General features: G+C 36.6%; 1 protein-coding gene across 1 annotated transcript in view; it reads left to right on the top strand.

Moving 5' to 3' along the window:
• Positions 1-4,177: 4,177 nt before the first annotated feature.
• Positions 4,178-26,642, top strand: part of LOC150080970 (SH3 domain-binding glutamic acid-rich protein homolog) — a 73,828-nt gene continuing 51,363 nt past the window's right edge. The window contains exon 1 of the mRNA XM_090381231.1: positions 4,178-4,357. Within this exon, the coding sequence (XP_090237357.1) occupies positions 4,313-4,357 (45 nt within the window). The 5' untranslated portion in view covers positions 4,178-4,312. The remainder of the gene's footprint in view (positions 4,358-26,642) is intronic.

Below are 26,642 nucleotides of genomic sequence, written 5' to 3' on the forward strand. Positions count from 1 at the left end.
ATCTGCAAACTTCGACACTAAGCCTGATATACCTTCATCAGTATCACTGATAAATATACAAAACAACAGTGGACCCAACACCGAACCCTGTGGGACTCCACTAATAACATTAGTCCACGAAGAGCAGCACCCATTGATTACCACCTTCTGTCTTCTCCCATTCAACCATCCTTTTATCCATTGTAGCAACTTACCCTTAATACCATTCTGCTCCAATTTGTACAATAGTCTTCCATGCACAAACATTTGAATTTCATTTCAGGAAAGTCAAAAGCTTTCCTGAAATCCAAATATATGATATGAAAATTATTTTTTGCATCCAGTTCCTTTGTAACCACATCATAATATCCTATCAAATTTGTCAGACAAGACTTTCCCTTAACAAACCCATGCTGTGTCTGAATTATTGCTGCAGTCTTGTCTAGATGATTCTGCAACGCATCTTTAACCAGTGACGTCATTATTTTACCCGGAACAGAAGTTAAACTAACTAGTCTGTAATTACTCATGTCACCCTTCGATACCCCCTTTGTGAATTGGGGATACATTTGCACGTCTCCAGTCCGTGGCGACCTCCCCTGTGTCTAAGGATGTTCTCTTATTATGGCTAGGGTTTGCTTAATTGCTTTACCGCATCCTTTAATATAACTGGATAGATCCCATCTATCCAGTTATATTAAAGGTGCTTTCTTATGTTTAACTTCAACAATTTCTCCCCCACTTTGCTCTCAGTTATTACAAAATCATTAAGCACCCTGCTACAATTTGATAACCTTCTGTCATTTTCAAACCTTAATAACTCCTCATGTGTGAATGTAGATATAAAATACTCATTCAGTTTGTTTGCTCTCAGAGCAGGATTATCAACAGTGGGACCATCGATATCAAGTGGACCAATCAGATTCATCCCCTTCCTTTTAGAGTTTATATAAGTAAGGAAATCCTTGCTGTTTTTCTTATATCTGCCATAGATTTCTGAGTCGCTTGATAATTTATATGCATCCCATGCATTTTCCTTCTCTGTCACGAGTCTCATTAGTTCATTTGATAACCATTTAGACCTAAACCTTGAACAATATTTCTTAATAGGTATGAAACTTTTAGTAGCACCCACGATTAATTCCTTGAATGCTTCCCACTTGGAATTTACTGTTGGTAACATCGTCAGTTGATCCCACTGTACAGAATTTAGAAACTTTCTGAGACCACTGTCCTCACCTTTACGGATGCAAAAACCCTTTCCTTTACCCCTGATGGTAATTATATCTTTAAGTAAATCCCACATCAGTACACTATGATCACTGCCACCTAGTGGTTCCTTTATCTGCAAATTCTTAATACACGAATGATAACTGCTGATAACAAGATCAAGAGTATTACCCTCTCTGGTTGCCTCTCGAACATGCTGCTGCAGAAAACAATCATCCAATAAATGTACAAAAGTCTTACGAGTGTGTAAGCGACCATGATAATTATATCTTTAGTAGTATTTACATTGATGTTTCTTACAAAGGTTAAAGCGATACAAGTGTTGCCTAGAGTAGTGGGCGTTGTAGAAATGTACTTCAAGTTGAACTTTTGAATTTTTCTTTCCTATGATATACGTTTCTTACATTTCTGTTCATATTTCCTTTGCAATTTTTTCGACATTATAAAAATTTTCTTCAACACTTATCGGCTTATAACTTTACAAATTTTATTTTATCGGTTATTAATGCTAAATAATATTGTAGATCCTCTTATTCTCTACAAATCGACACCAATTTCAACCTCCTATGTTTTCGCAATCCAAAGTTACACTGCCCAAACGCCGAACGGCATTGTCATTTTCAGTGTTCAGGCTCAGGTGCTACCCCTTCCCCCTCTCACCACTGCACACCCCCACTACCCACCAATTTCGATACGGACATAAACGCACAAATTTAGATAGGGTCTATCCAAAATAATTTACATCATTAGATTATCATTTTTAGTGTATGAGATATTAGTGCGACAGATCTTGCCATTTTTTTGTTCGGTAGAGTTTTCGTACAGACCGCCCTACACCGGACCGAATTTAAAGACATATTCACTTCAATAATTTTATTTTCTCTTTCGCTCTCGGCGTTACTTTTCTTCCAAACAGTTGTTGACTCTGTAGAAATCGGAAATCCGCCCTACAATGGAATATTGTTCCCACAACTGGGGCGGTGCCCCCCAAAACCTCTCTCAGGCTTCTAGATACCATTCAGAACAGGGCGGTTAGATTAATTAATGACTCATCTCTAACAGAATCTCTCTACTCTCTGTCTCATAGACATACTGTTTTTGCTGCATACCTTTTCTACAGATACTTTCATGGGCACTGTTCTGAAATCACTTATATAATTCCCGCTCTCTTGTTCCAAGCAGTCCGGACACATGCTGCCACAACCAGTGAACATCATTTTACTGTTCAAGTTGAATCCCACAGAACTAACATTTCTTCTTCCTAATTTATTCATTCAATTTCTATTTTTTTTTTTTTTTTTAACAAACTTCCTTCATACGTATTTCCTGAAAATTACAATCTACAGAAGTTCAAGTCTAATGTCAACAAGTATCTTCTTTCATCTTTTCAACCTGTGCATGGTACTAAGTACCATAGGTTCTAAAAAAAAAGTACCCATACATAACAATGATCCTTGAGAATGAAAAAAAAAAATAAATAAAAATAGTATGGAAAACATTTATTTAAAAATTGTTGTTTATGCATGGGTAATGCACGTCGATCATTTATGCTACCCAGGTAGTATTGCATACATCTTTGTATTATATCTCATATTGTGAATACCTTCACAACGATTTGCAGATGTATTGCACTTCCTAGAATAAATAATAAGTAACACTTCAGCTATTGAGAAGACTAATGTTACTTATTCTCGGCGGATATCACCACACAGACGGCACCATTTGTAGAATGGTATGGAATAAGATACTCTGTTATCTACATACTGTCCCTATTAGACTTTGAAAAGCAAAAAAGGTGTAGGAAAGTGATAGTAGGAGAGGAAGAGGATAGGAGCAATTAGTCCTCGCTGAACTGAAACATTCATGAATCCCCCGAATAGGCAACGCTTCCCCATTAGGGAAGGTTGTTGTTATCTATTCGTGGCAATGAGGACCTCATCAAGATCCCCCAGATGGCACCGTTTCGGATTTGATTGGCTCCTCTTCGATGGGTGGACAGCATCCTTGTGTTGCAATAGTGACTACCCAGTTATGAAGTATAACTCCACAATATGAGAAGTGCTTGATGGTGTGTATGGTTTAATCTAAAACTATTTCTTGACTAAATGTGTAAGAGTATGAAAAAGGTTGTTTATGCATGGGTAATGCACTTCCATCATTTCTACTACCTATCTATTATGTATGCATCGTTTGATTATATCTCTCATTACCCATGCATAAACAACCTTTTTCATACTTTTAGAAATTTAGTCAAGAAATATATTTAGATTAAACCATGCACATCATCAAGCATCTCTCATATTCTGGAGTTATACTTCATAATTGGGTTGTCACTATTGCAACAACAGGGTACCTGTCCACTCACCGATGAGTAAGCCAACAAACTTCGAAACGGTGCCGTCTGAGTGGTGGTGGTATCCGCCGAGAATAAGGGACATTAGTGTTCTCCACTGGTGAAGCGTTATTTATTGAAATCAGTACATTACCTCGGAAACTCGTTGTGAAGGTACTCACAATATGAGATGTAATCAAACGATTTATGCATACTCCCTGGGTAGTAGAAATGATGGCAGTGCAGTGCAGGCCATGCATAAGCAACCTTTTTCATACTCTTAGACATTTAGTCAAGAAATAATTTTAGATATTTATTTAATATGATATACTGTAAGTAGTAAAGTAATTATAAGGAATTGTGGGAGATGTGGTTTCTTTCCTTGGCAATTCTTTAATTTTTATTTAATTTTATTTTACTTTATTGTTTTTTATTAGTTATATTTTGTAGTTTACAATTATATACCTATGTAAATCTAAGCACACGCCATTACAGCATTTTTAGTGAGAACTCTCTGGAACACTTTCGCGAACTCTCAAGGGTTCGCGGACCACCGATTGGAAATCGCTGGTGACTACTATAATTAGCTTTGTGTGTATTGTTTGTTGCTAATTTTTTTGAAATAAGTTCTTTTGCGTCAGAAGACGGCGCTTCAACTCAGCAACTTGTCAGACTTAGCAAGCGTGTTGTGTATATGTTAGTCAGCAGAAGGGCGTTGTAGGTTTTTTCATATTTAAAGAGATTACTGTGTAATTCTCCTGAACTGTGATAATGGTTGTAAAAGTTTACGTGTCTGGAATATCAGGAAATCATGAGGTAAGAGTTTCGGCTAAGAACATAATTGATTGCCTATAACTTTTTAAGGAATCAAATATAGTACACTTATCAAAAATCATGAAAAGAGTTTTTAAATCGAAACTTTTAACATGTTCTTTTTTTTTTAATTTTTTTTCTAATTTTTATTTTGCGTCCGTTTTGAAATCTTTCATTTAGCGCTATTAATTTTTAGGCTCATATTTAATTCAAGAGAGATCTTGAATACTAATGGTACTTGCTGCGCAAATAAACTAGTGTATTAGCTCGTATTTTAACGACCGGAAAATTTAGTGTGTAAATTAGTACTACGACAGACCATCTGGCAATCTAAGATAAGCATTAAAGGCCCCTCTGCCATACCAAACAGGTCCAAATGCACAAATTTTCCAGAGTCGTCAACATTTGGATGAAGATGAAAGATGATGACGTGATAAACCCGACCAATTTCTTGGTCGGGTTTATCATCCGAGAAAGAAACAATATTACCTTCGCTACTTTTCATCCATCGAAGGTAGTGATAAATGCCGTCGTACTCGCTAATGAAGAACTACTTGTATTTGACATTAGTTAATAAAGAAAATCAGAAAATATTCGTCTGAATTTCAGTTCTTACTTTGTGGCAACAATTTTGGATTTTTTTTTTTTTTTTTTTTTGAGAACGTTGCTTAATTGCAAAACTCACAAATGGTTGTCATCGGACCATAGTCGTGTTGTTCTCATTTGATTTTTCAGAATTTGCCCTTTTGTCTCAGTTTCTGTTTATTTACTCCTATTTGATTAGAAATTTTGCCTGTTTTCTCTTCTTCCGCTGGATTCTTCGGAAGTCTCATTCTGGTTTTCAGTTCTGTCTGGGCCGTGCTCGATTAAGAAATCTGGCAGTCTGGTGCACATAATTTAAGGTGTACTAACAAGAAGATTGCCGGAGATTTAGAGAGGGGGGGGGGTGCCTGGACCAACAAAAATATCATTGTTTTGGAACCTCCACGACCTTCGGACCCTAGAGCAATTGCACATCAGTAAATGTGATTGTCTGGCATTGTTAGCTTGTGTGGCTTTAGGTTTGCTCTTGGGTTTCATTTGCTCTTGTAGTAGTAGTAGTGGCATGTGATGCAAGAAAGCATGTGTATGAGCTTATGCAGCATCAGCCAAAAAAAAAAAAAAAAATCGCACCATTCCCTCCAAATGCCTGTCCAGTTCCCCCTTAAATTTATTCAACTTATCAACTTCCACAACGACAGATGGAAGTTTGTTCCAGCAATTAACCACCTGCTGGCTAAAGGCAAATTTCCGCACATCTATTCTACATCTGTCTTTTCTTAATTTGAATTTATGCCCCCTTAGATTCGTAATCTGAATAAGTGGAAGGATCCCATCAGAATTCAGCGTGCTCAACCCATTCAAGGCCTTATACACCTCAATCAGATCACCACGCAGGTGCCTAGTCTCCAGCCACTGCAATTTGCAGTACTTAAGCCTCTCTTGATAAGAGGATCCCTTCATTCCCCTCACCAATCTTGTTGCCCTTCTCTGTACACGCCCAAGTAAATCTACATCCTTCCTAAAATGAGGCCTCCAGACCTGTACGCAGTATTCAAAGCGTGGTCTGACCATTGCCTTATACAGAGGGATAATCACCTCCTTTTTCCTGCTAGCAAAATTCCTATATATCATCGACAAAACCCCATGACCTGCCTGGCAGCCTGTCTGCATTGCTCAGAAAACTTCATATCTGCCTGCACAATTACTCCCAGGTCTTTTTCATTTTCTACCACCTTAAGTGTAGTACCACACAGTTGGTACGTTTCTCTGGGGTTACTTCTACCCATATGCAGTACTTTGCATTTGTCAAGGTTAAACTTCAGTTGCCACTTCTTAGCCCATCTGCCCAAATTATCTAGATCCTGTTGCAGTAGCACACTGCCATTACTGTCATTAACAACCCTGCCGACCCTTGTATCATTTGCAAACTTCAACATTAAGCCTGATATACCTTCATCAATATCATTGATAAATATACAAAACAACAGTGGACCCAACACCGAACCCAGTGGCCATTTGTTCTTTGATTGAAGGGCTTATCCACTCCTGGGTTTCTGGACTTTGTCTTCATTCATTGGCTAGTGGCTTTTTTTTTTTTTTTCTCTTCTGAGGAAATTGGGCATTTTCCATTTTAAATACTGTAATGTACTCATCACTTTATACACCATGTCAAACAATTGCTATCTCAACATATGTTTAGAAATAAAGTATGTCAAAAAGGAAAAAAATTCATAAAGTGTAGAAATATGCTTAAGAATACCTTAATATGAACAGTCAAATGCTAAAATATATGTATTGACTTGGCGTGTTATGACCTTAGATGGCAATGCACCCTAAATCAATAACATATTTGTATATAGAGTAGTCAGTAATCCTTTTGAATAATTATAAAAAAAAGTGGTATTCATTATACTTGCAGTAACATGTATATTGGAACTACAGAATATAAAATACTAATACTGTGATTGGAACCGTTGTCAGATTAATGCTGCATTCGCCAATCAATTATTTCGAGTATTCGAAGTATGCAGTCTTGCATACTTTGAGGCACTCTTCCAACATCACAGCTTGGCCTCACATTTGCAGCACTATAACTGCAAGGAAACACTTTTACTGCATCAGCAAAAAAAAATGCGCACATGGTTGAAAAGCACTAGGATTATCTCACTTATTTTTAGGATTAGGCTGTTTGTCAGTTGGATTTTTTTTTGTCATATTTGAGCTTAAATTTTTGAATTTGACGCTAAAATTTGACTAAATGTTACCATTTAGATTTTACAATTTCTAAATTTAAAATTTATTTAATCAACTGCTTTTTTCGCATTGGGAAAGTTTCTAATCTCAGTTTAGCCGAAAAATGTCATTGGCTTATGTTTGTAACTGAAATGAATGTATATGATACTTACTCTTCACTAGGTATTTAGCCATGTAGAATTGCTGGCTATATGAGGATAGCTTGTGTCACCTCTATTCATGCTATAGTTGTAGGTGTTTTTTTTTTTTTTTTTTATTTCTTTCAAATAAAATCCATTTATGTTTGTTTCAACACTATGTTAGCATTAGCAGAGGCATATGATGCAAGAAAGCAAACTTATGCAGCATCAGCCAAAAAAAAAAAAAAAACCACTCCCATTTCACCCCTCCATTCGTTCGAAATACCCGTCCATCTGAGCCTTAAATTTATTTAGGCTATCAACTTCCGCAACAAGGGATGAAAGTCTGTTCTACCAACCAACTGGCCAAAGGCAAATTTCCGCACATCTATCCTACATCTGTCTTTCCTCAATTTGAATTTATGCCCTCTCAGGTGATTATTCTGAGCAAGAGGAAGAATCCCATTGGCATTGAGCATGCTCAAACCATTCAAAGCTTTATACACTTCTAATGTTGATGATGTTTAGGCTAAACTGAGAGCTGAAACAAAATTTCCATTGAGAAAAACAGGAGCTGATTATGCAGAATTTAAATTTAGAAATCATAAAATCTAAAAATTCACTTACTTCAGTACAATTAGTTCAATTTTAGCATAATGTTGAAATATTTAAGCCCAAATGCAAAGAGAGCCTAAACCTAAAAATAAGTTTGGTAGATGACGGTGCCTTTAATTTAAGCACCCTGTATATGAATAAAATGAGTTTTTAGCCACAGTGGGCATTATTATTTCCCTTCCATGTCATTAATTTTCATTTACTTTTGCCATTTCTGTTCCCACGGGTTTGGTTTCCTGCACAAATTGGCATATAATTTTCTATTGAAATATGTGATATTTCGTTCATTGGGATTTTAAGATTTTTTGTTAAAGAGCTTCAAAATTCACAAATTTATATATTGAATATTAATTTCTTCATTCACCTAACTCATGAATGATACTATATATCCCCATGCAAGTGCATGTACTGACAAAAACTGAAAGGTACCTTTCAATATGCTGAAAGACCCACAACAGGCTGTGCTATCTTCCTCATACTACTCTTCTGCATGTCCCTAAATAGAAGCACTGCAAGAATCAATTCCTGCTGATGGCTGTTGTTGAACTATTAATCTGTGTTCCCATGAGGAATGTGTTGCAAGTCATTTTGGAGTTGCAGAGGGAATGGACAGGTTTTTTTTTTTTTTTTTTTTTCTGATGATGAGCTTGCTTTCTTGCATCATTTGTCATTATTAAACTGTTAAAATTGAACAATTAATTTGTGTAATCTCCCCCAATAAGGAATGTTAAGCAGTCTTACCTTTGTACATAATGATTCTAATTTTATTAAATTCCTGTCTACCAGTATAAGCAAGGATCTTTTAAAAATGTTGCACTTGTGTCATAACTGACATTTCCTCTTGTGAAAAAAAAAAAAAATTGTAAAGCACCATTTTATAGGTGAGCTTTACTTATTTCTCCTTTTAAATAAAATTATTCCTTATTATGAAACAAGAAGGAATTATGGTAAAATTAAAAAAAATTTTTTTTTTAACAGATCATAAAATCCATAGACTTGATAACTATTTTCACACAAAATTCTTTTTTTATGGATAGACTTCACTTATAAAAAAAAAAAGAATACTTTGTCATTGTTTTATTATATTATTTATAATGCAACTGGTTTAATATATACAAGAGTTTAATATCACACCGTTCAGATGTGGTTGTCTCTTGTTGTGAATTTGCCAAATAGAAAAACTTGTTCTATTCAGTAAAGAGCAATGACTTGTGTTATCATTTAGTTACTGTATCATTTTAATTACTACATGCTGTGCTTAATTTTGCAGGTCAGCAGCAGTTTGGTATGTCACCTTTTATGGATGAGTGGCTTAAATGGAAGGGTGTCTCATTTTTAATTTCTTCCTGATATTTAAGTTGGTCATCTGAACATGCTCTGAACTTCAATAATTAAGAAGTCTCATATTAAAAAAAAATCTGCATAGCAGTTTTGTAAAGAGTATTTCCTTGTGTGGAACATAAATGATGAATAATGGCTAAACATAAAGTTCATTCTTCATTTACGTGTTAAAATCCAAAGAGGTTTTTTAAACTTTATGCTTTATTCATTAAAAGCAGCCCAATAATAAAAAAAATCTCACCTAAATTTAGTAACTGAAGGTAAAATAATTTTAAATTGCTGCAGGTGTGAAAATTTCAGATAAAATATTTTGGACATCCAGTCTTTTCCAATCTTTTGGACATTCTGCACAGGAGTTCCTGTGCAGCTATCATTATTGACATGCAGTATCATAGTCACTCACTTAAATTATTAAATATTAACCATAATTATTGGAAGTCAATCAAGGGCAAAAAGAAGGTAGAGAGAGTGGGTATTCAAACACATTTTTCTTGTGGTCAAAGAATCAGGATAATTAAATTGAAATCTGTTAAGTTTTTAATATTTTTACTGACTTTTTATAAATCTGCAATGGCTGTGACTATAATTTAGTAAAGAAAATGGAAAATTTTTCATTAAATCAGAATTGGGAAATGTCTGGATTTCATAGAAGTAACAAATTACATCTGAGTTACACAAAAAACTGTAGATCTGCAATTCTGCCTAGGCATGACAGAAGGGACTATAATCTGAAGCTTTTGGGTTAACTCAAGACATGGCTTTTGCAAGGCTTTGATGGTGGAGGGTTGTTTTTTTATCAGTGTGTATCCCACCTTAGTAGGTAGAAAAAAATTATTTTGTAGAGAGGGAATACATTAAGCCTGATGAAGGTATATCAGGTTTAATGTCTAAGTTTTCAGATGATATAAATGTTGGTGGAGTGGTTAACGTCAGTCATCAGAGTGAGCTACTGCAACAAGATCTAAGAAAATTGGGTCAATGGACTGAGAAATGGCAGTTGAAGTTTAACATTGACAAATGCAAGGTACTGAACATGGGTAACAGTAACCCAGAGTAACTTATCAACCGTGTAGTACTACACTCAGAGTAGTAACTGATGAAAAAGAATGAAAAAGACCTAGGGGTGATTGTGCAGTCAGACAAAATTCTCTCAGCAGTGCAGACGTGCTGCCAGGACAGCTCAATCATATATAGAAACTTTGCATAAGACTGTGGTTAGGCCACATCTCAAGTACTTTATACAGGTCTGGAGGCCTCACTTTAGGAAAGATGTAGATCTGCTGGAATGGGTGAAGGGAACAAAAGAAAGGGTGCTCTTACCTAAAAAGGCTTCATTTCTACAAATTGAAGTGTCTCAAGATCAGGCACCTGCGGGGAGATTGATGTGTTATTTATTCTAGGAAAGCCTTGAATGGATTGAGTAATGGAACCTTTATCTCATGGCTATTCCCAACCTCGTGTTGTTTGGCATTACAAGAATGCAAAATGGGATGACCTGCGAGACTTCTTTTCTTCTTTTCCTTGGTCGGATTACTGTTTCAAAACTTCTGATATCAGCGTTTGCTCAGATCGTGTCAGTGAAACTATTCTTGTAGGAATGGAATCCTTTATCCCACACTCCACTTTAAAATCTCGTCCTTTATCTAAACCTTGGTTTTCCAATAAATGTGCTAAGGCTGTTCAAGAGAAGAATGTTGCATATCGTAATTGGCTTGTTTCTAATTCTTCAGTTTCATTTTCTGCTTACACCAAAAGCTCGCAACAATTGTAAAGCAGTTATTAATCAGTCCGAACTAGAGTTTGAACAGGCTAAGAGTAGAAAACTTGCTTCTTGCCCTAATGGTAGCTGAACATTTTGGTCTCTTGCCAAAGCTATTGGCTGCAACTTTTGCCCATCTCTGCTCCCACCTCTGTCCAAATAAGAGTGGCTCTGTTGTTACTTCAGCCAAGGATAAAGCTGACCTGCTAGCATCCCATTTTTCTTCCAACTCACGTATTAATGATCTTAGTAAAACACCTCCGACCATTCCCAACATGCTCCATTCAATGCCTCCTGTGGTCTTCCATCAAAAGGATGTCAGAAGGATTTTGACGAATCTTGATGCCAAGAAAGCTCCAGGTCCCGATGGTATTTCTCCACTTGTTCTCAAAACCTGTGCTCCTGAACTTACTCCTATTCTTTGCCGCTTTTTCTCACTTTCTTATTCCAAAGGTGTTTTTCCTTCTGCTTGGAAATTTGCTCATATCCAGCGAGTTCCTAAAAAGGGTGACAAATGCCTCCCATCCAATTATCGTCCCATTGCAATTACTTCTACTCTTTCTAAAGTAATGGAGAAATCAATTAACTGCCAACTCTTAAACTACCTAGAAACCTTCCATCTGATCAACGATCGCCAGTATGGATTCCGTCAGTGTTGATCCACTGGTGATATTCTGGCTTACGTTACCCATTTATGGACTAATTCAATGGAAAGGTTCGGTGAAACACAAGTAGTTGCTCTTGACATCTTAAAGGCTTTTTGATCGTGTTTGGCATAAAGGTCTTCTAAACAAGCTTCCATCATATGGTTTGACAACTGTTTTTTGTATTGGTTATTTATCCAGTTTTCTCTCTGATCGCTCACTGAGGGTGATGGTAGATGTCTCCCTGTCTTCTAATTTCTCCACTAATGTCAGTGTTCCCCAAGGTTCAGTTCTTTCCCCCACTCTTTTCCTCTTGTATATTAATGACCTTCTTCCATTGACTGGAAATCCTATCCATAGTTTTGCCGATGATAGCACATTGCATTCCACTTTCCATTTTGAGAAACCTTGCCCTGCTCAATCAGCTTCAACTTCTCGAAAATCTGCTACCAATTCCTTAAATGCCGATCTTCAGGTAATTCTCCAGTGGGGCAAAGACAACTTAGTTGATTTCAACCCTTCTAAAACTCAGTCTTGTCTTATATCTCGCAAAAAGGATTCTTTTTCTGCTCCTATGCTTATCTTTAGTGACACTCCGATTTCTAGGCAAAATGATATATCTCTTTTGGGGATTACCCTGACTTCTAATCTCTCTTGGCACAAGCACATTACAAATATTGCTTCCTCTGCATCTAAAAAACTTCATTTTCTCTTTCGCTCTCGACGTTACTTTTCTTCCAAACAGCTGCTCACTCTGTATAAATCACAAATCCTCCCTGCCATGGAATATTGTTCCCACATCTGGGGTGGTGCCCCCAAAACCTCTCTCAGGCTTCTTGATTCCATTCAGAAGAGGGCAGTTAGGTTAATTAATGATTCATCTCTAACAGAGTCTCTCCACTCGCTGTCTCATAGACGTTCTGTTTCTGCTGCATGCCTTTTCTACAGATACTTCCATGGGCACTGTTCTTCTGAATTGGCTTCTATAATTCCCGCTCTCTCTTTCAAAACAGTCCGAACACATGCCGCCACCAGCCAACATCCATTTACTGTCCAACTTCAAACTCGCAGAACCAACTTTTCGTCTTCCTCATTTATTCATTCAACTGCTGTTTTCTGGAACAACCTTCCTTCATACGTATTTCCTGAAAATTACAATCTACAGAAGTACAAGTCCAATATCAACAGATATCTTCTTTCATCTTCTCAACCTCCAACCCAAGCATGGTACTAAGTACAGTACTATAGGTTCTAATACTTCTCATGTTTGTGGTTCACATAAAAAAAAAAAAAAAAAGCTGAATGTTAATGGTATTCTTCTACTTGCTCAGACTACACACATGAGGGGTATTAATTCAAGTTGAGAAAGGATGATTGCAGGATAGACATGCAAAAGTTTGCCGTCAGCCAGCGGGTGGTTGATTGTTGGAACAGGTTTTCATCTGTTGTTGTTGTGGAAGTAGATGGGTTGAATAAATTCAAGGGAAAACTAGACAAATTCTTGGAGGGTACAGATGGGTGAAATGTGTATTTTTTTTTTTTTTTTTTTGCTTTGGCTGATGCTTGCTTTCTTGCATCATTTGCCATTACTACTACTATTACATTTGAACAAAGGTGGTGCAAGGGTCTTTGCCAGTATCATCAAGGCGGCCTTAAACTCTTTTAGAAGTAGGTTTTTAGTCCGTATGCATGCCTGCCAGGATGACTTTTTTTTTTTGAGGAATTTGGAAGTTTTTAAAAATTGAAAAATTATGTACAGTTAAATACATTGCAACTTCAATATAATGTGCTTGTCAGGTGACAACTTTTAATACCTGCATTATAACCAAAAAAATTTACCATTTTTCCCCAGTTTTTTTTTTTAACATAAATACACTTTACTTAGTAAATAAATATTTTATTTACTAATGTTTTATGAGTGTACAGACTAAAAGATAAAGTACTAAAGGTTATATCATTCCCTTTACATTACTTAATACCTGCATTATAAGCAAAGTGCCTTATTGCCGAAAAGTTTTTTTTTTTTTCCTCCCCAATTTTTAAAATAAATTTTACTTAGATAAATACTTTATTTACTAATGTTTTATGAGTATACAGACTAAAAGACAAAAGTATTAAAGGTTATATCATTCTCTTTACATTCTACTAATACACAATGTTGTTATGGACTTACATTGTATACATTTGTTCTGATGTAGTAATGTAATTTAGTTTGCTGGAACTGATGACAGCATGTTTTCAGTACATAATTCTTAATAGTGGTCAGATTCAATAAATGAAGATGGTCACTATCACTCTGACATTCTAACTATGCCATCACCTCTTGTTTTCAAGCACTTCTTTAATTTCTGGTGCATTTTCCTGACATGATTAATCTACATTATTTTCTGAGTAACTCCCCATTGTCACTGACCTTCTGTTTGTTGATTGTCTTCCCACTGTTCACAGAGCCTGTGATTTCTTCCTCACTCAGGTAATGTGCAGTTGGAGCTTCTGCATCCACCACAATCCAAGCATCTAGGTTATTTGCTCCAAAACTGCCACCAAGTATATTACAAGCAGCTTTTGCTTCTTGTTCTAAAAATGCTGCTAATTCAAGGTTATTATTAATGATTTCATTTTTTTCAATACAATTTTTCCAGCAGTTTCAGTTGCTGTAGACAGTGGTTCCCAAACTGTGGTCCGCAAACCCCCAGGGGTTGTGAAAGTGTTCCAGGTGGTTCGCACTAAAAATTCTGTATGGCGTGTGCTTAGATTTACATAGGTATATAATTGTAAACTACAAAATATAACTAATAATAAACAATAAAGTAAAATAAAATTAAATAAAAATTAAAGAATTGCCAAGGAAAGAAACCACATCTCCCACAATTCCTTATAATTACTTTGGGCGCCTCCGTAGCCAGGTGGGCAGGAGCAGCAGTGCATAGCACACGCTTCTTGATTAGACTGGGGTTCGAGCCCATGACCACCAAATACGGAGGATGCGGAAAGGTCAGGAAATGACCACCGCATATCCCCGGAGCAATATGGCCTCAGTTGCTAATGCTCCTAAAAAAAAAAAATTATAATTACTTTACTGTCTTACAGTATATCATGTTAAATAAATATCTAAAATTATTTCTTGACTAAATGTCTAAGAGTATGAAAAAGGTTTTTTATGCATGGGTACTGTACTGCCATCATTTCTACTACCCAGGGAGTATGCATAAATCGTTTGATTACATCTCATATTGTGAGTACCTTCACAATGAGTTGCTGAGGTATTGTACTGCTTTGAATAAATAACGCTTCACCACTGGAGAAGACTAATGTCACTTATTCTCGGCTGATACCACCAGCCAGATGGCACCGTTTTGAAGCTTGTTGGCTTACTCATTGGTGGGTGGCAGGTACCCTGTTGTTGCAATAGTGACAACCCAATTATGAAGTATAACTCCACAATATGGGAGATGCTTGATGATTTGCATGGTTTAATCTAAATATATTTCTTGACTAAATTTCTAAAAGTATGAAAAAGTTTGTTTATGCATGGGTAACGAGAGATATAATCAAACAATGCATGCATACATAATACCTAGGTAGTAGAAATGATGGAAGTGCATTACCCATGCATAAACAACCTTTTTCATACTCTTATACATTTAGTCAAGAAATAGTTTTAGATTAAACCATACACGCCATCAAGCATCTCTCATATTGTGGAGTTATACTTCATAACTGGGTAGTCGCTATTGCAACATCAGGATGCTGCCCACCCATCGAAGAGGAGCCAATCAGATCCGAAACGGTGCCAACTGTGGGGGGTCTTGATGAAGCCCTCATTACCACGAATAGGTAACAACAATCTTCCCTAATGGGGAAGTGTTGCCTATTCGGGGGATTCATGAATGTTTCAGTTCAGTGAGGTTGAGGTGTAGCTGCCCCTTTCCTCTTCCTCTCGTACTATCACTTTCCTACCCCCTTTTTGCTTTCCAAAGTCTAATAGGGACAGTATGTAGATAACAGAGTACCTATTCCATACCATTCTTCAAATGGTGCCATCTGTGTGGTGGTATCCGCCGAGAATAAGTAACATTAGTCTTCTCAATAGCTGAAGTGTTACTTATTATTTATTCTAGGAAGTGCAATACATCCGCAAATCGTTGTGAAGGTATTCACAATATGAGATATAATCGAAAGATGTATGCAATACTACCTGGGTAGCATAAATGATGGAAGTGCATTACCCATGCATAAACAACAATTTTTAAATAAATGTTTTCTATACTTTTTTTTTTTTTTTTTTTTTTTTTTTTTTCATTCTCAAGGATCATTGTTATGTATGGGTACTTTTTTTGTAGAACCTATAGTACTTTGTACCGTGCATAGTTTGAAAAGATGAAAGAAGATACTTGTTGACATTAGACTTGAACTTCTGTAGATTGTAATTTTCAGGAAATACGTATGAAGGAAGTTTGTTCAAAAAAAAAAAAACAGAAATTGAATGAATAAATGAGGAAGAAATGTTGGTTTTGTGGGATTGAAATGGACAGTAAAAGGATGGTTGTGGCACGGAGTGGAGAGACTTAGAGATGAGTCATTAATTAAGCTAACTGCCCTGTTCTGAATGGAATCTAGAATCCTGAGAGAGATTTTGGGGGCACTGCCCCAGATGTGGGAACAATATTCCATGGTAGGGCGGATTTGCAATTTCTATAGAGTCAACAACTGTTTGGAATCAAAGTAATGCCGAGAGCAAAAGCGAAAACCCAATTTTTTGAATGCAGAGGAAGCAATATTTGTAATTTGTTTTATGACAAGAGAGATTAGAAGTCAGAGTAATCCCCAAGATCTTGCCTAGAAATCGGAGTATAATCGAAGATAAGCATAGGAGCAGGGGAATGCTTTTTGTGAGATATAAGATAGGACTGAGTTTTGGAAGGATTGGAATTAAGTTTTCTTTGCCCAACTGTCGAATTGCCTTGAAATCGGCATTTAAGGATTGGCAGTGGATACTTGAAAAGTTGAAGCTGTTTGAGCAGGGCAAGGTTTCTCAAACTGGATGGTGGAAAGTAATGTGCTATCATCGGCAAAAGATAGCATTTCCGGTCAATGGAAGCAGGTTATTAATATACAAGAGGAAAAGAGTGGGAGAAAGAACTGAACCTTGGGGAACATAAGCATTTGTGGAGAAGTTAGAAGACAGGGAGCCATCTACCATCACTCACAGTGAGCGGCCAGAGAGAAAACTGGATACCCAATTACAAAGAACAGCTGGCAAACCATAGGATAGAAGCTTATTTAGAAGACCTTTATGCTAAACATGATCGAAAACCTTTGAAATGTCAAGAGCAATGGCTTGAGTTTCACCAAACGTTTCCTTCTACATAGATATCTAATCGTTGATCAGATGAAAGATTTCCAGATAGTTTAAGAGTTGGCAGTTAATTGATTTCTCCATTACTTTGGAGAGAGTAGAAGTAATCACAGTGGGACAATAATTGGATGGAAGGGATTTGTCACTCTTTAGGAACTGGCTGGATTTGAGCAAACTTCCGAGCAGAAGGAAAAATACCTTTGGAAGAAAGTGAAACAAGACAACACAAAACAGGAATAAGTTCAGGGGCAGGCACAGGTTTTGAGAACAAGTGGAGAAATACCATCAGGACCTGTCCCTTTCTTGGCATCAGATTCATCAAAATCCTTCTGACATCCTGTTGACGAAAAACCACAGGAGGCCTTGAATGGAGTGTACTGGGAAAGGCTTGAGGTGAATTACCAAGATCATCAATACTAGAGTTGGAAGAAAAATAGGATGCTAGCATGTCAGTTTTATCTTTGGCTGATGTGGCAACAGAACCATCTAGTTTTGACAGTGGTGGGAACAGGGATGGGTAAAAATTGCGGCCATTAGCTTTGGCAAGAGACCAGAATGCTCGGCTACTATTTGAACAAGAAGCAAGTTTTCTACTCTTAGCCTGTTCGAAGTCTAGTTTGTACTGATTAATAACTGCTTTACAAAGTATAAATAATACTTAATAATAATTTTAATTATTACGCAAGGTCGCTTGTAGAAACGTAGTACTGGTTATATTTTATAATAAAAATTCAGAAATATTATATGATTTCAGAGAATACAGGCTTAGTGGTTTGCATTAAAAATATTGTGTTGAAAGGGGTTCGCGAGTCAAAAAATGTTGGCAACCACTGTTGTAGAGCTTACTTTCTCCTTGCTAACCAATATTGTATGCAATGTTTTTGAGTGTTAATATTTTCAGAAATTTGAAAACTTGAATTTCTGAGTTCACAACACCAGCAAATAGTTAACCACAATAGTAAGTTTTATAGACTTGAATAATGCCCTGATCCATAGGCTGAATTATGCAGTTGTGTTCCTTGGCAGAAGCACGACTCTGATCATGTCATTTTTCGATTTCAGGACATCAGCCAGAGGATGAGCTGGGCAGTGTTCCAACAGTAAGAGCCTTTTTTCAAGTTTTTTGGAAAGTAAGTGAAAGGCTGGTAACATATCCGTGGGACATTCTAAATACTCGAAATAAGCTCAAGGGAAAAAACTGGACAGATCTCAAGGGTAACGACCTAGGCAGTGGATCACAAATTAGATGAATTGACCATGGAACTAGAAAATAGAAATATTGACATAGCAGTCATTACCGAAACAAAAAAGAACAAAGGATCCAAAGAAATAGATCATAATGATATATTCCGGTGTACCAAGTGAAATGTAGGCATCATTGGGAGTTGCTGTTATAATAAAGAAAGAATGGGAAAACAAAATATAGACTACTCTTGGATATCACCCAGAATATTGAAATTAAGACTAAAAATTCTATCTTATACAATAACAATCATTGGCATCTACGCACCAGTAGAAGGCAACATTGATGAAACCGCAGAATTTTATGACGAATTACAACAGATCATAGACCAAACTAACAAAAACGAGTATCTCATACTAGCAGGAGATTTTAATGCAAGGGTTGGTGCTCAATCAGTAGACAAATGTATAGGATCAGAAGGCGAACCCGTGGTCAGCAATAATAGAAGATGCCTGATAGACTTCTGCATTTTTAATAAACTTAAAATTACAAATACGTTTTTCAGACACAAGAATATGCATAAATTTGCATGAGAAACAAGAAACAGTCTGTAATAGATTATATTATCATTAATGAAAATTTAAATTACAAAATTGGAGACACTATAGAGTACTCAGAGGCAGTGAAATTGACAGTGATCACTACCTAGTAGAAAGCACTTTCAAAATAAAAAGAAATTATCTTAATAAAAAGAAGAAAATACCAACAAAATCTAAGAAATTAAAAATACATTTGTTGGAAAATGAAAGCACTAAATTTCTTCTTCTTAGGCGCCTCCGTAGCCAGGTGGGAAGGAGTGGCACACGCTTCTTGATTAGACCGGGGTTCGAGCCCGTCACCACCAAATACGGAGGATGCGGAAAGGTCAGGGAATGACCACCGCATATCCCAGAGCAGTATGGCCTTAGTTGCTAATGCTCCTAAAAACCAAATAACAACAACGACAACTAAATTTCTTTATGAAACTCGATTGAAAGATAAACTCAAATCAGATGAAAGTGATAATGTTGAGAAAATCTGGTCAAACATGAAAAAATCAATTCTGGGAGCTGCTGAAGAAAGTCTTGGATATAAACCTATAAAAAATAAAAACTGGCTAAGAACTTGGAATGAAGAATTGAAACAAACAATCAGTGAGAAAAAAAAGACCTATGAACTGTTCCTACAAACTAAAGACCTACATCTACACATAAAATATAAAAAGCTTAGAGCAGAAGTCAGAAAACTAACTAGAAGAATCCGACGAGATGACTGGGATAAATTTGTTAAATCTTTAGAACGTGATATCATGGGACCACAGAGAAGAGGTTTTAAAATTTTTAAGAAATTACAACTAGACACAAATGATCAAACTCCATCTCCCAAGCAGAATGGAAGCAACACTATTCCAAACTATGTTATAACCCAGGCACTAGGGAATTGGAAGATGAATCTGTGGTAACCAAAGATGAAGAAAATATAACAATGGAAGAACTAGAGTTAATATTACAAAAATCAAAAAACCGAAAAAGCCCAGGCATAGACAATTTGAATGTAGAACTATTTAAATATGGGGGAACCTTACTAAAAAATGCACTACTAAAATTATTTAACATCATATGGCATGATGTTAAATAATTTTACTATTCCTGTTTCCCAAAGATTGGGAAACAGGAATAGTAATCAATTTACACAAAAAAGGCTCCAGAAATAACCCTAACAACTACAGAGGGATGACACTGCTGTCAACTGTTGCAAAGCTATACTCTAATATACTAAAGAATAAATTTAATAAATACAGTGAACAATTCTTAGAAGAAGAACAATGTGGGTTCAGAAAAGGGAGAAGCACAATAGATGCCATTTTCTCACTACAACAAATTTTGGAGAAAAGAAGAGAATTCAATCTACCAACATTTCTGCTGTTTATTGATTATGAAAAAGCATATGACAATGTAAACTGGGAAAAACTTTGGTAGATTCTACGTGAAGAAAATATCCCCACCCAACTCCAGAAAGCGATCCAAAGCCTATATAAAAACTCAAGTCTGTGTAAAATATTTTAATGGCCAACTATCAGACCCAATTAACACCAATAAAAAGGAGTCAAACAAGGATGTGGACTATCACCAAATTTATTCAATATCTACATCAATAAAATTCTTAAAGAATGGAAACAAACAGTTAACAACGGAATACAGTTGACAACAGGAATAAAATCCAAACTATATTATATGCTGATGATCAAGTTATAATTGCAAAATCCAAAGATGAACTATAGATAGCAGCAAATGAACTTAATAAAATAGGTAAAAAGTACAAGATGAAAATCTCCACCTCAAAAACAAAATCAGTGGGATTATGTGGAAAAAAGTTATTGATGATAAAATAATAGAACAAATATCTGACTTCACCTATTTGGGAAATTTAATATCAAATGAAGGGAAAGACATCCACACTAAACTACAAAAATATAATAAAATGAATGGAACGATTAAATGCCACTTCGGAAAACAAATGACAACTAAAACAAAATTACGACTGCACAACATCACTTCAAAACCAGCCCTCTTCTACAGCTGTGAGACTTGGGTCATAAATAAGAAAGATGCACACAAACTAGAAGCAGCACAAATGAGATTTTTAAGACCATTATTAGGCTTCACAAGACTAGACCACCAAAGAAATTTAGATATCCGTGAGAAATTAAAAGTAGATAACATAGTAAATGACATATAACAGTATCAGGAAAATTGGATCAGCCACATAGAAAGAATGAACCCAGACCGGATCCCAAAATTAGCCTTTAACTACAAACCTACAGGGAAGAGGGATGTTGGTCGACCAAGAAAACGATGGCGAGATCAAGACCACCTCCAAGAGCTACAATGGAACAGGTCTTTAAAGACCAAGTTCATGATGATGATGGAAAGTAAGTGGCATCTCACTGATGGTACCAACTCACTTTCAAACCATGAAGCAAAAATATCACTCATTATCCAAGTTTTGGAGCTATTTTTATAAATCACAGGTAGAGATTTCACTTTGATATGCTTAAAAGACCGTGGACTTTGACTTTTACTGATGTACAGTGGCTTTAGCTTGTGATTTCTGGTTTTATTTGTACACAGTAATACAGTAATTCTCTCTCTCTCTTTTTGTTAGTTTTCATACCTGCTTTGTTGAGTGCCTTTTTAATGTACAGTGACTTGTTGGGGAGAAGTTTTGTCACAGTTGTACACGTGTTCATCTGTGAATTCACCATCTTGAATCACATTACTCAGAAATTCAGGAAACATGTCTGCTGCTGTAATGTCACCAAATGCAGATTCACCTACAAAACTAATTTGGGATATCCTGTGACAAGCCTTCCATTTCCAAAGCCACCCTTCAGAAGGTTTAAACGTGTCAACTCAACTAAGTAGCTTATGAAATTTAAGTGCCTGTGCTTTCAAAATTACCCCATTTATCGGCATTCCTTCACTATACTTCTGCAGAAACCTCTTTTATAAGCATTGGTCCCAGTGGTGAACTGTGAATATTTTAACAATGGGCTCGCAGTTTTTCTGACTTTCTACTGAGTAAATTTGATCAGTCACAGAAGTGACATCATCTGCGGCTTCCACTAGAGGTGCTTCCCACGCTCTCACTACTGTGGTGTGAGTAGAGCGCGTGATGCATTTTTCGTGACCATTATGATATCATGAGTCACAGGCGGGTTTAGGGGGGTGGTCAGATGTGGCTTATTACCCCCTTAACCATGCGTCTAAGTGAATGTGTAAAACATTCCTAGGTCTATCTAGCTAAAAAAAATAACTTAAAATCCTGGTTTTCATGCCTTGCCTTACGATGATAACTGGATAAGACAGTGCCTGGCATTCTAACTTTTTAGAATTTTTGAATAGTATGATGTCACAATCATCCTTCCTGAAGTAAGTAAGTATGATTGCAACAATACAAATATTTGTCAACAATTTCTTTTTTCGTCTCACATTTTCTACTGCAGTAAGGATGATTGCAACAATCCAAATATTTGTCAACAATTTCTTTTTTGGTCTCGCATTTTCGTTACATTCCATTGTTAGGTGCCCCTAACAGCTGCGTATGTTGCTTCATCTACAAGATCGGTACATCAATTGGTGCTATTTTACAGAGATGTTTAGATACGCTGCACTCGCAAGTATACATCTCTTACTTTAGTTATCATAAATCCATTGTATCTTGTCTTCCAGAAATTATGAAAATCTGTGAATGACCAATAAAATATTTACGATAAAAAAGCTCTTATTTCGTAATAGATATTTACAAAACAAAATAACTAAAAGAAGCGTGAAGGATGTTTCACATAAACAATCTACTGCTCGTGCTCGTCACACACACAACTTTTTTATTCGTCTTTTTTTTTTCTTTTTTTTTTTTTTAACTACTAGGGAAATATAATGGATGCATTTTTTTTTCATGATAAAATTTTAATATTGCGAATAACAAATAACATGAAATATTTCCCATATCACAAATAACATAAAAACTATCACAAAGCATTCCACAATATAAAAACAAATATTACATAAAAAACAAACTTTCTAGAAAAAGTACACAGAAAATCACAGATTGCATGAAAAAAAATTATTTCATAAATATTCAAGAAAAATTTATTCTAAAAATTGCTATATAGAATTTACTTCTTTATTAATATTTGTTGTCGATCTTCTGCTTTGCTCAATAGCTGAGTGATGATTACAGAGGAATGATTTGACGTAACGATTCGGATCAAATTATTATTAGTTATATGGTGCAAGGAAGCCTGAGGCTTATGCACCAGCCAACAAAAATTTCTGAGAGAGAGAGAGAGAGAGAGAGAGAGAGAGAGAGAGAGAGTGAAAACAGAAGGAAATCACCAAGAAAGAGAAGAATGATGATATCCAGCTCAGGACCCTGGGTGTGCTAACCCCATACTCAACAGATGTGAGTCCCTGGGGTTACTTTTTATTCAGTGGTTTTCCATTTAGATGTATGGTCATCTAAATGGAAGGTTGGCAGGGTTGTGTATGCTGCTGCAACAGGATCTAAAAAACTTGAGCAGATGGACTGAGAGGTGGCAAATGAAGTTTAACATTGACAAATATAAAGTAGGAATGGGAAGCAGTAATCCCAGAGTAATGTATCAACTCTGTGGTACCACACTGACAGTGGTAGAGAATGAAAAGGACCTGGAAGTAATTGTGCAGGCAGATATGAAACTTTCATAGCAGTGCAAACAGTCTGCAAGAATAGCTCATGGTGTCTTGTCAATGATATACAGGAATTTTTCTAGCAGGGATAAGGAGGTGATTATCCCCTTGTATAAGGCAATGGTCAGGCCACACCTTGAGTACTTGAGTATACGGGTCTGGAAGCCATATTTTAGGAAGGATATGGAATGAGTACAGAGATGGCAACAAGATTAGTGAATGGAGACAAAGGATTGTTCTTACGAAGCAAGGCTTAAGTTTTTCAAATTAGTGTGTCTGGAGACTAGGCACCTGCAAGGAGAGTTGATTGAATTGTATAAGGCCTTGAATGGTTTGAGCATGCTCAATGCTGATGGGATTCTTTCTCTTGCTCAGAATAATCGCCTGAGAGGGCATAAATTCAAACTGAGGAAAGACAGATGTAGGATAGATGTGCAGAAGTTTGCCTTTAGCCAGTGGGTAGTTGGTTGGTGGAACAGACTTCCATCCTTTGTTGTGGAAGTTGATAGCCTAAATAAATTTAAAGCTGAGCTGGACAGGTATTTGGAATGGACGGAGGGGTGAAATGGGAGCGGGTTTCTTTTTTTGGCTGATGCTATATAAGCTTACTTTCTTGCATCATATGCCTCTACTAATGCTAATAATCTGCGACATGTTTAATTGTGACAATATTATTCATTACGCTGAAAGCTCACTCAGTTTCAGCACTGCTAATCAAAATGGTTTCAAAGATATTTCTGGCTTTCTTAATTGAAAAAGGAATTTCACTCGATTTTAAAGATACTGTCTTTGACAAAATTTCTAAAATCATTAATTTTTATTTCAGATTTTATCAGAAAACTTAAATTTCTCATTCGGTTTTCACCTTCTTGTAACAGAGATGAAAGTTCTTTCACATTCCACGATTTTGGGTAGCATATGTTTAAAATTTCAATGGTATCATTATTTTCTTTATTTCATTTAAAATCGCCCTGTTACATTAATAATTTATCCTTTAAGGATAAAACAATGCATTTAATAACTTGTCACAAGGTAATTTTTTTTCTTTCGATTTTGATTCCTTCAAATTCTTTAAACTTCGTGCTCTCAATTTTAGCGTCATAATTTCCTTCAGAATTTTTCAAATTAGCAGTAGCATTGATAATTTGAATAATTAATTTATATGCTTTAGCATTAGCATTAGTAGAGGCATTTGATGCAAGAAAGCAAGCTTATGCAGCATCAGCCAAAAAAAAAAAAAAAAAAACCCCACTTCCACTTCACCCCTCTGTTCGTTCAAAATACCTGTCCAGCTGAGCCTTAAACTTATTTAAGCTATCAACCTCCACCACAAGGGATGGAAGTCTGTTCCACCAACCAACCACCCGCTGGCTAAAGGCAAATTTCCGCACGTCTATCCTACATCTGTCTTTCCTCAATTTGAATTTATGCCCTCTCAGGTGATTTTTCTGAGCTAGAGGAAGAATCCCATCAGCATTGAGCATGCTTAAACCATTCAAGGCTTTATACACCTCTATCAGATCACCTCGCTGGTGCCTAGTCTCCAGACACTGTAATTTGCAAAACTTAAGCCTTTCTTCGTAAGAGCACCCCTTTGTTCCATTCACTAATCTTGTTGCCCTTCTCTGTACTCGTTCCAGCAGCTCTACATCCTTCTTGAAATGAGGCCTCCAGACCTGTATGCAGTACTCTAGGTGTGGCCTGACCATCGCCTTATACAATGGAATAATCACCTCCTTATCCCTGCTGGAAAAATTCCTGTATATCATTGACAATACTCCATGAGCTACTCTTGCAGCCCGTCTGCACTGCTCAGAGAACTTCATATCTGCCTGCACAACCACCCCCAAGTCCCTTTCATTCTCTACCACTGTCAGTGTAGCACCACAGAGTTGATACGTTTCTCTGGGGTTGCTGTTTCCCATGTGTAGTACTTTACATTTGTCAATGTTAAACTTCATTTGCCACCTCTCAACCCATCTGCTCAACCTTTCCAGATCCTGTTGCAGCAGCATAGTGTCAGTAGTGTCCTTGACAACCCTGCCAACCTTTGTATCGTCTGCAAACTTGGACATTAAGCCCGATATACCATCATCAATATCATTTATAAATACAGAAAACAATAATGGACCCAACACTGAGCCCTGAGGGACTCCACTAATAACATCAGTCCACGATGAGCAGTGTCCATTGATTACCACTCTCTGTCTTCTCCCCCTCAACCACCCCTTTATCCATAGCAGCAATTTGCCTCCAATGTCACACTGCTCCAATTTGTGTAGCAGTCTTCCATGTGCAACAGTATCAAAAGCCTTTCTAAGATCCAAGTATATAATATCAAAGTTATTCCCTGCATCCAGTTCTTTTGTGACTGCATCATAGTATCCAATCAAGTTGGTCAGGCAAGACTTCCCCTTAACAAAACCATGCTGTGTCTGAGCTATAACTGAAGTCTTGTCTAAATGATCCTGCAGTGCTTCTTTAACCAGTGTCTCCATTAATTTTCCTGGAACAGAAGTTAAGCTCGCAGGTCTATAATTACTTGTGTCAGCCTTTGATCCTCCTTTGTGAATTGGGGTCACATTTGCACATTTCCAGTCTATGGGTACCTCCCCTGAGTCCAAGGAAGCTCTCATAATTATGGCTAAGGGTTTGCTTACTTCCTTTGCTGCCTCCTTTAATATAACTGGATAGATCCCATCCACCCCGGGTGCCTTTCTTGTGTTTATCTTCAACAGTTTCTCCTCCACTTTACTCCCAGTTATTTCAAGATTCTGTAGCTTACTGCTAGAGTTGAATACACCTCTGGCATTCCCCTCGCTGAATAACTCCTCATGTGTGAATGTCGATGAAAAATATTCATTTAGTTTGTTAGCTACCTGAGCAGGATCATCAACACTTGACCCATCAATATCAAGTGGACCAATCTGATTCATCCCCTTCCTTCTAGAGTTTCTTCTAAGTAAAGAACTCTTTGCTGTTTTTCTTTGCATCCCTTGCCAAGGATTTCTCGTAATCTGCCTTCGCCTGCCTAACCTCCTTTGTAACTTGGTTGCATATCAACTTGTATCTATCATAGGCTTCTGTGTCATGTGTTAATTTGTATGTATCCCATGCATTTTTCTTCTCTGCCATATGCCTCATTAGTTCATCTGACATCCATTTTGGCCTAAACCTTGAACAGTATTTCTTAGTTGGTATG

The sequence above is a fragment of the Mastigoproctus giganteus genome, chromosome 9, assembly GCF_048544385.1.
Source record: "Mastigoproctus giganteus isolate SK-2022 chromosome 9, ASM4854438v1, whole genome shotgun sequence".
Classification (NCBI taxonomy): domain Eukaryota; kingdom Metazoa; phylum Arthropoda; class Arachnida; order Uropygi; family Thelyphonidae; genus Mastigoproctus; species Mastigoproctus giganteus.